Genomic DNA, 13,592 nt, shown 5'->3' with positions numbered 1-13,592 from the left:
GTCCACCTGGTTTGTTGTGAAAGTTACCAAAACATGATGGAGGAGTATAATGGCGGTGGGAGGTAGCATAGCATTAGATGGTTAGTTCGGTGTCTTACTGCGTGTAATGAATACGTGAATGGTGATTGTTACAAGTTCAAGTGAGACATCAACAATTTTATGTCACAGCAAGAGTGACGTTCTGTGATTTTCTTTTTTAGTGCTACTAGCATAAATATTTTTACAGTTACCTTCATTAGCTCTAATTTAATTACCAATTAACTTGTCATTTCTTTTCGGTAAACTGTATAGTTGTTAAATAAAACTGATTTTAAATTTAAATAAAGTGATTGATAAAGTTATTATATTACCGTTTCTGTGTTAGATAAATAATGTGATAGTTAAAAGTTTCATCATGAATTCAAGACAGCTGCAGACTTTTATGAACAACTCGTCTGCTATACGTCAGGAGATACAGAGATTTGAAAGTGTACATCCTTCAATTTACGCCATATATGACCTTATAGAACTTATTCCTGATACTTTGATAGCTCAACAAATAAGGGACCATGTTGTCTGCATTGAAGGTCAGTAATTAGTTTCTCAAAAGTTTGTTCTTATCTAAGTAAGGTTAAGTAGGTCATTTTAGGTTAGTTTCGTACATAGACTTAATATTAAAATAAACCAACTTCACGTGCCTATTTCTTTACATGTAGTGCAGTTTTTAGAATTTGGTCAAATATGAAAGCTTTACATGCCATTGTATGTTTTAGTCATTACAATTTTTATTAATTTTGGTGCTGTATGCTAATAATTAGTCAGTGAAAATTAAAAATTTTAAGATTTGAACAATCTACCAACTGTCAGCAGTACAATATCTATAAAAAAGGCACAGCTGACTTGTGGTAATTACTTAAAAAATTATAATGATTGAATTTAGCTGTTAAATTATAAGTTATAGGTATTTAATCATACTTCCAGTGAGGTCACTGGTCGAATGTTGACAGTCTTTACAATATAACTTATCTGATATAGGCCCTAGTTGTGGTCCAATAAGAGTTAAGTTATATAACATTATCCAACAAATCCTCAGTAGTTATAGTTCGCAATGTCAACCCTTACTCCCAGCATTCGGTTTACTCTCCAGCATCCGCTTACTCTTTGGCATCTGTGTTATGTATCTAAGTACAACTGGATTGAAAGTTTAAGTGTCATATAACTTAATACAAATTGATGATAAAAGACATAAATTGGAAATTAAGGTGTATATTCTTATAACTTTGAATTAATTTTATATTTATTTGACGTATAGGCTATCAAAACTAAAATTGATATAGTATTGAAAGATTATAAACCTCAATATTAATAGTAATCTTTATTTGACATTTGAATTTTTACAAATCATTGACAATGTCAGATATTACAGCATGTAGCCAGGTCAAACAATATCTTAATTACTACTTACAACTACAAACAACAACTGGAGGAAAAAACTTGAGAAACTTGAGAAATAATTTGAGACAAATGAGTATTGAATAAAAATGTATGTATCATAAGTAATGTTATTTAGGTATATTAAAAAAATTGTCCATACTATAAAACGGGTTTTAAAGAGCCAAGAATAAAACTTACTTTTAAATTTATTAAATACGGGTTCATACAACCAACAATCAATGTTGAGCATGTTTCTTACAAATATATTTTATGTCAAATGCTTTAATACAGTTTATATTTTAACAATTGTAAACTCTCTTATGACACTTAATTGCATATTTAAACACGTACTAAAGGAGTTAATTTCACAGTAAAATAAATAATACGTTAGTTTTTTATTATAAATGTAAAAAACCAATGGAAACTCAACATCTCGAGCACTGGTATGCCCTCTAAGTTAATTGACGAAACTAAAAACATTAGTTTAACATTGTTTGATTTAGAATACAATTCTGTGTTGTGTAACTTGATGTTGGCATGTTAAATCCAATAGGTCAATTTTTACGATTACGAAGGTCAAATTACAATTACTGTTACCCAAAGATATTATTATCATTTGTTTACTTTCTTTAACAAGGGGCCAAGCTTTTGGTTGTATGGCATTTGTTTCCTTTTATAGAGAGTATCGTGAAATTTAACATGCAAAACCAATAAAAGTGGTTTTATTTAATTTTAGCAATAAGTTTGACCCTGATTCGTAACCATGCCTACAGTAGGCTAATATTATAATACTGTCAGGAGAGTTGAAGTTTTTTAAATCTAATACTCATTCTGCTCTAAAAAAATTAGATAGAACATACAATTTAATTTAGTTTTAGTTCATTTTAAAACTGGTCTAAAGTTAGGATTTACATTTTTCAAACTCACGCTCAGTTCCTTTTATGGTGTATCAATTCAAAGAATACAGTATATATTTTTTACCGGACTCTATATTGTATTCTATATTCATATTTGCTTTGGGACTTAACTTGAGGAGTAAAACAGTTTGTCTCTAATTTATGAGATGATACTAGATGAGAAACGTATGAAGGGCTTCTTAGACTTGAAACTTTACTTTGCATCATAACGTAAAAATCATTATTTATTGGGATCATAAATCGTAAAAGTTAAAACAAAATTACAAAAATGTTCAAACTTGTTCTCTTGAAATAATTTAATAAAAAAATAAATTTTAAAAGTTAACTTCATCAGAGACAATCCATAAAAATCTAATAAATAAATGATTTTACCTAATTTTCATATTTATATTTTGCTATTGGCTCGTTATGATTAAAGAAAGCAGATTAAATGTCAAAATATTTCAATTACACTAGCAATTTTTAATGAAGCAGATTCAGTACTTTAATAACAGATAAAATCATTCACTGTATCAACAGATTGTATTTAAGATACACTGAAGTTTTATCATAAAAATTCAGAAATTAATATTTATTTATTTTCCACCAACTACAATGTATAATGAGAATATTACAAGTCTAAATGGAATGTACGTACTAAATTGTTGCTAGAAGTAAAATAATTTATGACCGTTATAGATCGATTTTCACTTTGTTGTGTTTCATAAGATGGACTTGGAATTACCCCAGTGGTTAGAAAAATAAAAATTCAAGATGGAAACAATTCGTTTACTGTTTCCCTACAAATACTCCTACTCATGCGGGATGAGAAATTTCAGGCCTTGACATGAAGTTTTTTAGGACCAAATCCTATTATGTGAACTATCAACTTAATCTTTTTCCAGTATTATCTTTGAGTCATTGAGAGAACTATCCTGTGTTGTTCTGCTTATGTATTTTTTTTGTAATACCAAGTTTGATTTAATTACATAAGGAAAGAATGAAGCAAGATTAAGAATAGAGTACATTTTTTTTATCAAGTTGTCTCTTACAAAAATCAAGGTGAATACATTAGGTAACTCTACCCTTTACTATTGTAAAACACTGGGTTTTAGGTTTTACAACGTAGCCGTACAAGCACTCAGGATACTAAAAGTTCTGAAAGGCCCATGTCTGTTTCAACTGATTAAATGAAAAAATTCTCTACGAGTTTTGGTTAAAAAGATTGCGTGTTTATTACTTATTTAATAAAGTTAATGTTAATCAAATCTAAACAAAACAGGTTTTTGATACTGAATTTTGCATATTTTGTCTGATATATCAGATATGGGTGGTCTTACAGTTCTGGAACGTATTTTATTCAATATTTAAGTTCATTTTACTTAAAATACCTAAATTTTTAAATTTCACACCTATCTTGGCATCATAAAAACATCAGTTTCGCTTTATTTCTGTTCTTTTCCAGAAAATCGAGTGAAATCTTTCGCTAGTCGTAGTTTGCTAACAAACCAATTCCGGACATATGTTTATATGAACTTTTTTCATTATTTTGACGAGAGGAAACCACCTGAGAAGTTTGTCGGCTTACTCGTGGGACACCAAGTGACGGTTCAACTAAGACTAAAATATAGCCACGGTTCAACTAAGACTAAAATATAGCCACTATGTGTATTCATCAATATACTAATATGCATGTTCTAATTTCCCCATAACTCACTCAGTTTTTAAGCAAACAAGTCCTTTTTAAGCTTTTTTAAGAGTTATAAGGTCATGTAAATAAAAAATTTTCAGATCTTATTTTTAAAAAGGTTTATGCTAAAAGGGCTCAATAAAGGTACTGAGCATAAAGGCATGCAAATTCTAAACGGCCATATCTTACTCAATTTTTACCCCCCCCCCAAAATAATAAAACGACCAAATTTTCAGAAAATAAAAACCTACAATTTCGTACTCTACAAAATTTTGTGTATCAGTAATAGTTTTTGAGTTATTTTGAAGGAAAAGTAATTTTTTACTAAATTAAAAAAAATGTTTTCTCACTTCAAGCTCAATTTATTTTCAAAAGGCCTAAGCATTTTAATATAGTCAAACACTCAGAACATTTTATAAGAAAATAAATAAAGTTAATCGTAAGTAAAGTGTCAACGATTTTTTTCAAATGGGGTGGAAGACAATGTGATATTGTCACTATTTTTCCTAACGAAAAAATAGGAATTGACATTATTCTCTCCATAACTCGCTTAGTGTTGATGCTATAAAAAATAAAAAAAGTTTTTTAAAGGGTTTTAAAAATGGTTCTATGAGGTTTTCCCGATAAATTTGTTGGTTTTTGGTTATTGTACATAGATACCTTCCATTTTGGCATTTGAAAATATCAATCAACTTTCAACAAGCAATAAGACACGATTTTTTGTTTTGTTTTTGATAAGCTATAATTTTGCTCAGCAGGTTTTTTGATAAATGCATAGTTTTCCACTTATTCGTGATAAACCATCCGGAAACGTGAAAACCGACATGGTCACTTGTGAATAAGTCGAAAAGTATTGGTCTTAAGACAAAACTTCATAGAACAAAAGTTGATTAGATTAGTTGATTAGATTTTAGGTGTGGGGTAAGCATTAGAATTAGTCAATTCATCGATTTACGCACTTATTTTCAATGAAAAATTGCTCACCTCCGAGAAGGGGTGGCATTTACCCCCAGGGGAAAAGCAACCCCCTGGTACAGGGTAGACTTTGAAATAGAGGATAAGTAGAACCTAAATCCAAATTTTGAGGAGAATCAATGCTGTATGGGATAAATACACGGGAAAATGGTCATTGACTGGACTATACTGGTAACAAGTTGATAGGATAATTAACAACTGTTGATATGTATTAGTGAAAATTTTGTAATATTCTTATTGTACATTGTAATCAGTAACATATGAATTAGTTACTGTCACAGTAAAATGTAGTCATCTGTACGGAACATGAATTAGAATACTCAATATTAATCTGAAACACAAATAAATAATTTTTTCAAATTGAAAGCTTATCATTGCTATAAATTTCTGCATTGATTTTATCATACAATATTTGAGCACTATTGACACAACCTTATCATCCATCACATATTGTAGGACACGACTGTTTTTCACATGAACACTTGACATGAGTTTTTATTCTGATGGTAAGTGGAGTGTTTCTCTGGCCTGGGGTTGTGAACATAACGATGAAAGTCAGGATCCGATCCGTGCTTGGTTATATATTTGAAAGTCAAATATCAATAATACTATAGCATTGCCGCTTAGTATCTGGTTTCTTCAGGTACTCGTTACATTCAAATCGTTATAAATGTAGTAAAGTGAGAGTTCCCAATGACATCCATGTTCCACCCTCACCTGGTAATGTGAGACAGGATAGGGTGTGGGGTAAGATCTTTGCACAATGACCATTCATTGACTACATCATGAGAACTAATAAAACATGTCTGATGACCCACTCCTCTTGGTCATGGTGGGTGGAGACCACAGGAAACCATTTTAAAATGATTTTAAGTAAGTGTAATAATTCCATGAATACTGAGTGATGTGATTTTATCAAGTTGGTTTTATATTTGCAAATATGTATACAAAATTGAAACTGAAACTGAATGACATTCTATACTAGACCACAGGCCAATTAAACTAGGAAGAGCAACCAGCTAATTTTTTATAAGCAAAGGGCCTCTCTGGCACTAGGCATAAAGACTTGTTTTTCGAAGGCTGCTCGCCTTTAGGATTAGTTGTCTAATTTCAGGATTCCAACAGGAATTTAAAGATCATGAGATTCAGAAGTGTCTCTGAAGGTATTTTGGAGTGTTAAATTACTTATTTTGAGTAAACTTAAATTCCATTTTAAAATTGGACTGATATGAATTTTTTGTCAAATTTAATTGTATGAAGTCATTCTTCAATTTATTTTCCAATAGGCATGAAAATTCCTTGAAGTATGACAACTCTATGTTTTGGTCCAGAACAATTCACAGATAAATAGCTTTGTGCTCAGCAAAATCAAAATGGTATGGTTTCAACAATATGATTATTTATATTTAACCTTGAGAGACATATGGTCCTATAGTTCATCTGTGGTATTTCAGTAAGAATATGTGTGTCACTTCTAGCAAAGAATGTAAAAAAGGAATACAGTATTTCTTGAGAACTTTTTGGTTGAAAAAACTCCTATGCATTAAATACAGAGCAATAAAATTATGTGGCTTTGTTGGGTGACATACGGTTTTTGGGCTGTAGACAAGGAGAAGTTGCTTGTTACAGAAAAAGAAGCGTAGAACTATGTGTCATTGACAGTCAGGTTCACAATGTTTAGTTGTGCTGCGTTTCTAGATGCTGTACCTCTACTATCATGTGAAGTTCAAGTTTTGGGTTACAACTTTTCTCTAATCAAGTGTTTTACCCTATTGTTGATAGTCTTCTGCATGAAGTCAGAACCTAACTTTAAAGCCACATGAAGGTTGCTGAAGGAGTTGGATTTTACCCACAGCAACCATAAGGCGTGGTGACTTTTTAAAGGAAATTTTCCACGCATGTGTTCTCATGATTATAACAAGAAGAAATATTTTTTGTCCAAACCTACGTACAACCTATGTAATAAATTAATATCATATAGACTAAATAAATTTAAGGAATGTTAGCAGCCCTCTCTGGCAGTCTCCAGGCCATTTTCATTGGATGAACTTGGTGAGGCTGTATATCATTCAATACTAGCCGGAGAAGCTGGATTGGAACAGTATATTTTAAGAATTTATCAGATTTGCTAGGCTTAAAACCTTATTTTTTAACACTATCTTCTCTAATGGTTCTTTCACAAAATGGTATGAAAATCTTTCACAAAATATTATGAAAATGTTCTTCACACTGTGTATGAAAAGAAACTTGTTGCCTTGTAGCACTAATAGCAGCTTACAATACAGTTTGAAAAAATAATCTTCTAGGATAGTCTTAAAACTAACGACTTGCCCTGTCAATGCTATATTGAATGACTGACTAATTAAGGTTTATCTGGGATGTTAGGAGAACAGTTTTAAATAGCTTTACGTTGGTCTTCTCCAGGGTTCCATTCTTGTTCCTATTCTTTTTAATGTTTATACTTTTCACATTAATGATACTAAGTGTCACAGTATTACAATTGCTATTGTGTTTTAACACAGAAATGTTTGTGTAATGGAACTATTTTCACATGGCCACTTACTGTTCTTAGTAGTTATTTTTCAAACTGAAAGCTGAAACCAAACTCTTTTGAAACAGAAGTAGCCTGCTTCCACCTCACTAATAGGATTAATTACAACCCCATTACCTAATTTAATGGTGTAAAGCTTAAACAGCATCAGCATCAGACCATTTTCTTACTTTCAATAACCATCTGCAAAAGATAGCAGGTAAAGTATAGATCAGGATTAATAATTTAAAATACAGCTGGATCAACTTGGGGGTGAATGTAAAGACTTTTGAACATGAACTCTATCACTAGTGTACTCTGCTGCACAATACTTTGCTCCCATCTGGTTAAGCAGTGTTCACGTGAGAACATTAAATATAGCAATAATTGGGTGATAATCAGCATCAGTAAAGCTATTCTTTTTAATCACACCTACTATCGAGCAATATAGCTCTTAGAGTAAATCTACATTAAGTAGGATCTGACAAAAGATGTGTAAAATCTTGTTTACAAACGCTTCAAACATTGGTAAAATAATATATGGTTCTTTTCCTCAGCTGTAGAAGAGGGACTAATTATTCCTTACATTTAAGAACTGATTCTAAAATTGTTTTTACAAGTTGCTATAAAGTAAAAATTATATTTTTGACAGTAAACTTATTACTTCAGGACATTGTTTTTTATTCAAAATCCCTAAGTTTTCGAATCTATCAAAAGTTACAAAAGTCATATCATATAATAAATCTGTATCAATACTGTCATGTTAGTCCTGAAAAATTGATTTGTATTTTTAATGATATGACTTTTCATATGAAGTTCATATTAGGGAAGTTCATATGACTTTCCAAACCCCTCAAATTATCCCCTTTTGGAACTTGAAGGTATCGATAACTGGTCAATCAGAATTTCAAGATATTCTAAAAGGAAAATGCATGGAATTTTCCTATTAAAAATACAGGAAGAGATATTATAAGTGTCCAATTTACAATACAATCTACAGCAGTGGCATTTTTTAAAACCTGTAAACATAAACCATTTGAATCTAATTATATGATTACACATTTCAGTTATTTAGGCTCCAATTTTTTTAGCTTAGCTGTGTCTTTGAAATACAACTTCTTAGTAACTTAGCATTGAAATTATTTATTGCTACTACATATATTATTACTTTTTCGTAATTTGATAAAATACAATTCTTTTGTTTCGTGTAAAATATAATAGTACTAAGTTCAGATGCAATAAGACGTGTGATGTTAATGTGTAGGTAAAGTTTGATGGGGAGATTAAAAAATGTACTAAAAGAATACAACAAGAACAGGTTGCACAGGTATAGAGCTGAAAGGATCACTACTGGGGTATCACCGGTTTTATTATATTACTAGACTTGCATAACTCTTCCTTACGTTACAGCAAGAGTGTTACATAATGGTATATTCCATAATGTTACTTGTATCTATGTACTCTTTGGTCTGCAGTGTTGTTTTTCCAGACTTCTCTAATTTCATGAATCAGTAGTACTGTCATCTTTGAGGGATTTCATAATACAAGGACATTCATAATCACTTCTTCATAACATGTTATCACACAAGTAATTTTTGTAAGAAGAAAATTGTAACATACAATCCCAGCGCTGATGGTTAATTAATAGAAACCAATCTTTTATTTCATGACAAAGTGCTTTCACATTATCTGCTTTGGGTCATGGCTATAGTCATTGATTCGTGAAGTCTAATTTTAATTGGTCTTCGAATATTACAAGCATAAGGCCTTCTGGACTTCATAACACTGTAGTTTTGTCATCCTCCGAAAATATGGCCTGGAGGCTTTTTTCAAATGTTTAAGTACAAAATCCAATTCCCAGTACTTGTTCATCAAGTAGCTGTCCAGCATGATTGTGTATCTGCTAAGTACTGTAACTATTTTGTTAAAAAAAAGAATTTTAACTATGTAAATTATTTGATCTGATCCCAAAATGGACTAGCATTCTGTACAACCCTACTGTTGTATGTTACCGATCTCAACTACTGGGATATTTCACAAACATGTCAGGGCAGCAGTTATTGTAGGAAGGACATGCCATTCTTAGTCTAGAAAAGAGGTTATTTCTAAAGAAAAGGCTTATAAAATTTTACACTTTATTTTGGTAACCTTGTGTGAGGATCTTATCAAACATACCAATCAGTACAGGAGTAAAGTGCAAAAATGGGTAGATTGACAAAGTACATGTCAATTTATATCAACATCTGTGTCAATATGTATGTATATGTGTAAGAGTGTGTATCTGGGTGTATATGTATTTATGTTATGGGTTGTGTTTATGTAATTTTTCCTCTTGTCACTCACTTCATTTCTAAATATGTTGACAACATTCACCAATAGGGAATCATATCATGTTATCTCTTTTTCTTTGGAATGTATCTCTGCCATTTGAAAGTTTGAATGTATGTTGTATAGTTTTAAAATGTAGCTAGTTTTGAATTTTTCCACATGTTTTGTTGTGGGGAATTAATATAGTAGATTTTTCGTAGCTATGTTCAATGTTTATAAATTCATATTGATTGAAGAAGTCTAATATTCCTTTAAAATTACTTAATTTATATTGTTGAGTTCAGCTAATCATAAACCAGGAAGTAACAATTGTATAATAATTTAATATTTTTTCAAATTCAGTTCATCTTAGGTGTAGAAATTATTGGCAGACTGGTCTTCCTCACTCCGCGAGAGATCACTGTAATATTTAATATGCTCACATACCGTGAACCACAATTTGTGAGTGGAAGTCATAAAGTGCTGTGGTTTCTGCCAGTTCTTGGCAGATGCTACTAGTAATATAACGAGATAACTAAGTTAGTTTTGTCGTTTAGGAGAATATTATATTCAGTACTGTATTAAGGTAAAAGCAAATCTTGAAGATTTGTTGTGACACCAAAGTTTTTTTTGTGTTTAAGTAAAATAAATGTACAGTTTTTTATTTGAAGAGGTTTTTAATATTACAAAGGATATTTGTAGTTTAGTATATTAGACATTTATACAACATTAATGTATAGTTTTGATCATGGCAATTTGTGACCATTATAATCCCAGTCATGGGCATTAAAATGTTAATCCTCCCAACAGATCAAGCTTATAATTCGTAACCTTTTATAGGCACTTCAATTTTTATCACTCAGTTATCATAATAATCTTTGAGTGCCAAGTTGCGGTAAGTATAACAGGTTCTTTGTTGCACCTAGTTCTTGAGGGATTGAGTCAATTGCAGTATTTTAAGATATATATAAGTTTAATAAATACAACATAATGTAGAGTGCAATGACCAGCTACGATTATACTAGTTGAAGATTTAAGGACTACCGTTTTTTTTGCTCATATGATTCCAAACTATTTAATTTCAGCTTAGCTTTGGTTAGTTATAGGAAATCTGCTGAAAAAACTTTACTGAGAAAATAGAAAATAATCAAAATAAGGCAATCTAGTTCATCTCTACATCAAAACTCTAATATTAATAGAAGCAAAAAGTTTACAGGCTACAAACTGTGTGAAACTGAACATTTTATTTTGTAGAACTTTTGTTCGATCCTTTTTTCTTTATTACACTGTTGTATTTTATTTTGCCTTAATCGTTTACTACGATATCTGTTGGATAATATGATCTTCTGATTGATTGAGGGCACACTGGTTTAAAAGTTATGTTTGATTTAAGAATTCATTTAGATTGAATCATATTTATAATTTTCAATTCATGTTGCAATTTAACACTTACATCCCATATTTCTTATCATGTAAACATGTTGGTTAACTGTTTTAGGTGAAACCGTTTTGTCGTAGATAATTTGTAAAATAAAGTAAAATCACTACCTGTTTGAAAATCATTAATTAAATTATTAAGTTCTCTTTTAAAATGATTTATAATAACAGCATACCAATAATTGTTAATAGATTTCATTAGAACAGTTAAGTAAGGAGGAATTCTCAACTTTGCACCCATAGTTGCAATACGAAAATGTATTTATTGCCCTCTCGTGATGATCGGCCAATGACAGTGCATGGCTTAGAATAATACAAGACACAGTTAAAACAGAAATATTTACTTATGTAAACAGTGGAGTATAGCTGTCATAGAATTTATAATGAATATGTTATGTTCTATATGTAAATGTAATAATAAAACAAGAAAACCCATATAGCATTATTTTAAACTTTTGTTGCACCAATGTTCTTAAATTGAACACATTGTGCTTTCACAATTTTCAAATTTCACAAAGGTGCTTTTCGCGTGTATTAGTGAAACTCAATTTAAATGTTAATTTTTTGCCGACCATACACTTAAACAGTATATTTTAAATCATCTTTAAACAATTATGTAATATGTGTAAATTCCCGTAGCTCTTTCTCTTGTGAGAGCTTTAATATACCCAGTATTTCAGTAAGGATACTATTAAATTACAAACTACATCAGTAGATATATAGATCTGCTAGCATTGATATCTCGTAACCTTGTTTTACCTTCATGATTGTGGGTGAACCTTGGGCACTTCCGTTAGGTGAAAGTTCTGAAGGAAACGGGATAAATGCAAGGATAGATTGTAAATGAGCCTGTACAGGAAGACTATTGTATACACGTGCGCAAGAGGTGTATTATCCAAATAGGTCTAAATCAGGTGATGAAGGAAGTTGCTGTCTTCTGAGGATTATGTCCTTATTCACTGTACTTTGACTCACGGAAGAATCAGTAAATTCGTGATGAGCCTTTTAAGTATCATATATGATATACCGGATGTTCTGTTCTTCTGAACTCCACCAGCAGTTAAAAAAAAACATTACAATAACTGGATTTGTGTGTGTTTTTAACATTGGCTTATGGTTTGTTACTAAAAGCCACATAAAACTTTGTTGGAATTAAGAACACAGCAAATAATCAAATCACAAAAACATCGATTTTGGTTCAAAGTCGAAAGGTATTCCAACCAAATTGAATCACGAATAATAATGTATGATACTGAATTGCTACTAAATTAATTGAAGTATTTGAAAGAGTAGAACAAGGAAGAACGAAGCAGTGGGCCAAGCAGATATCTGCTCAGATTTATATAGCACTAAAGCACTCGACACCACACCTTATCGTTCTGGCTTACCAGACCTTATAAGTTTGCCGAGATTATAATCTTTAGCTAAACACTTCACCGTGTAAACAAGGACACATAGGAGCGTCTTGGGTCATTGTACGGGGACATGACGTCATGTTTTATTTTAGTACTTTGTTGGTAGCGCCTGTATAGCGAATTTTGTTGTTTGGGGCACTCTCTATGTGCATTCAATTTTGGTCGGGGGACCTTGCCTCAAAACCGTATAAAAATAAAACCCTATTGCATTGTTATGAATTTTATTTCCAACTTGAAACATTAAATAAAATTTTATATTTCATCTGTATTTAGTTAGTAGAATTTTTAGAAAAACTAAATGTAAACACTGGCATATTGAATTGGGAGTGATAAATTTGCATTAGTTACTTCCACCGATCGTAAGGCCGGACTCGACTTGGCCCAGCACGCGCGGCACCACGGGTGGGCTCGCCTGCGCGTAGGTAGAATCGTGGCACTTTCAGCTACATCAGGGTTGCCGTAATTCTGAACTGTCTTTCTTTTATTTTGAACATGTTTACGAATATAATAGACTATTGTAATAACATTAGAAATACATTTTAATCATTGTTTATTGGTGGTGTGGTAGTATACATACCTTCACGATCCAATGTCATTAACTTTGCGGCATAAAGACACAGAATGTGGCCCTGCCGTCATGTTGGTAGATTCAATTATGGAAGAAGTCTACAGCCCTAAATTCCTTGGAATACACCTAAATCGAGGGTTGACATGGAATGATCACATTGATCATGTTTGCACCAAATTAACCCCAGGTATCTATGTTTTGAGATCATTAGCCAAATATTGTCCTACTCAGGTTCTGACGACGGCGTATTATGGCTTGATTTACCCCCACCTTACCTATGGAGTGGTATTGTGGGGTGCCAGTGCTAACAACCAGATGGAATAATCGCTCGTTTGAATTTCAGAGAGTCTTGTAGAGAAAC

At 31.6% G+C, this 13,592-nt stretch overlaps 1 protein-coding gene across 1 annotated transcript in view; it reads left to right on the top strand.

Annotated features, from left to right (window-relative positions):
• Window positions 1-38: 38 nt before the first annotated feature.
• Window positions 39-13,592, top strand: part of LOC124369246 (centaurin-gamma-1A) — a 233,820-nt gene continuing 220,266 nt past the window's right edge. The window contains exon 1 of the mRNA XM_046827133.1: window positions 39-566. Coding sequence (XP_046683089.1) covers window positions 395-566 — 172 coding nt within the window. The 5' untranslated portion in view covers window positions 39-394. The remainder of the gene's footprint in view (window positions 567-13,592) is intronic.

Source organism: Homalodisca vitripennis, chromosome X, assembly GCF_021130785.1.
Source record: "Homalodisca vitripennis isolate AUS2020 chromosome X, UT_GWSS_2.1, whole genome shotgun sequence".
Taxonomy (NCBI): Eukaryota; Metazoa; Arthropoda; class Insecta; order Hemiptera; family Cicadellidae; genus Homalodisca; species Homalodisca vitripennis.
The sequence above is the reverse complement of the archived record's forward strand: the minus strand, read 5'-3'. Positions and strand labels throughout refer to the sequence as shown.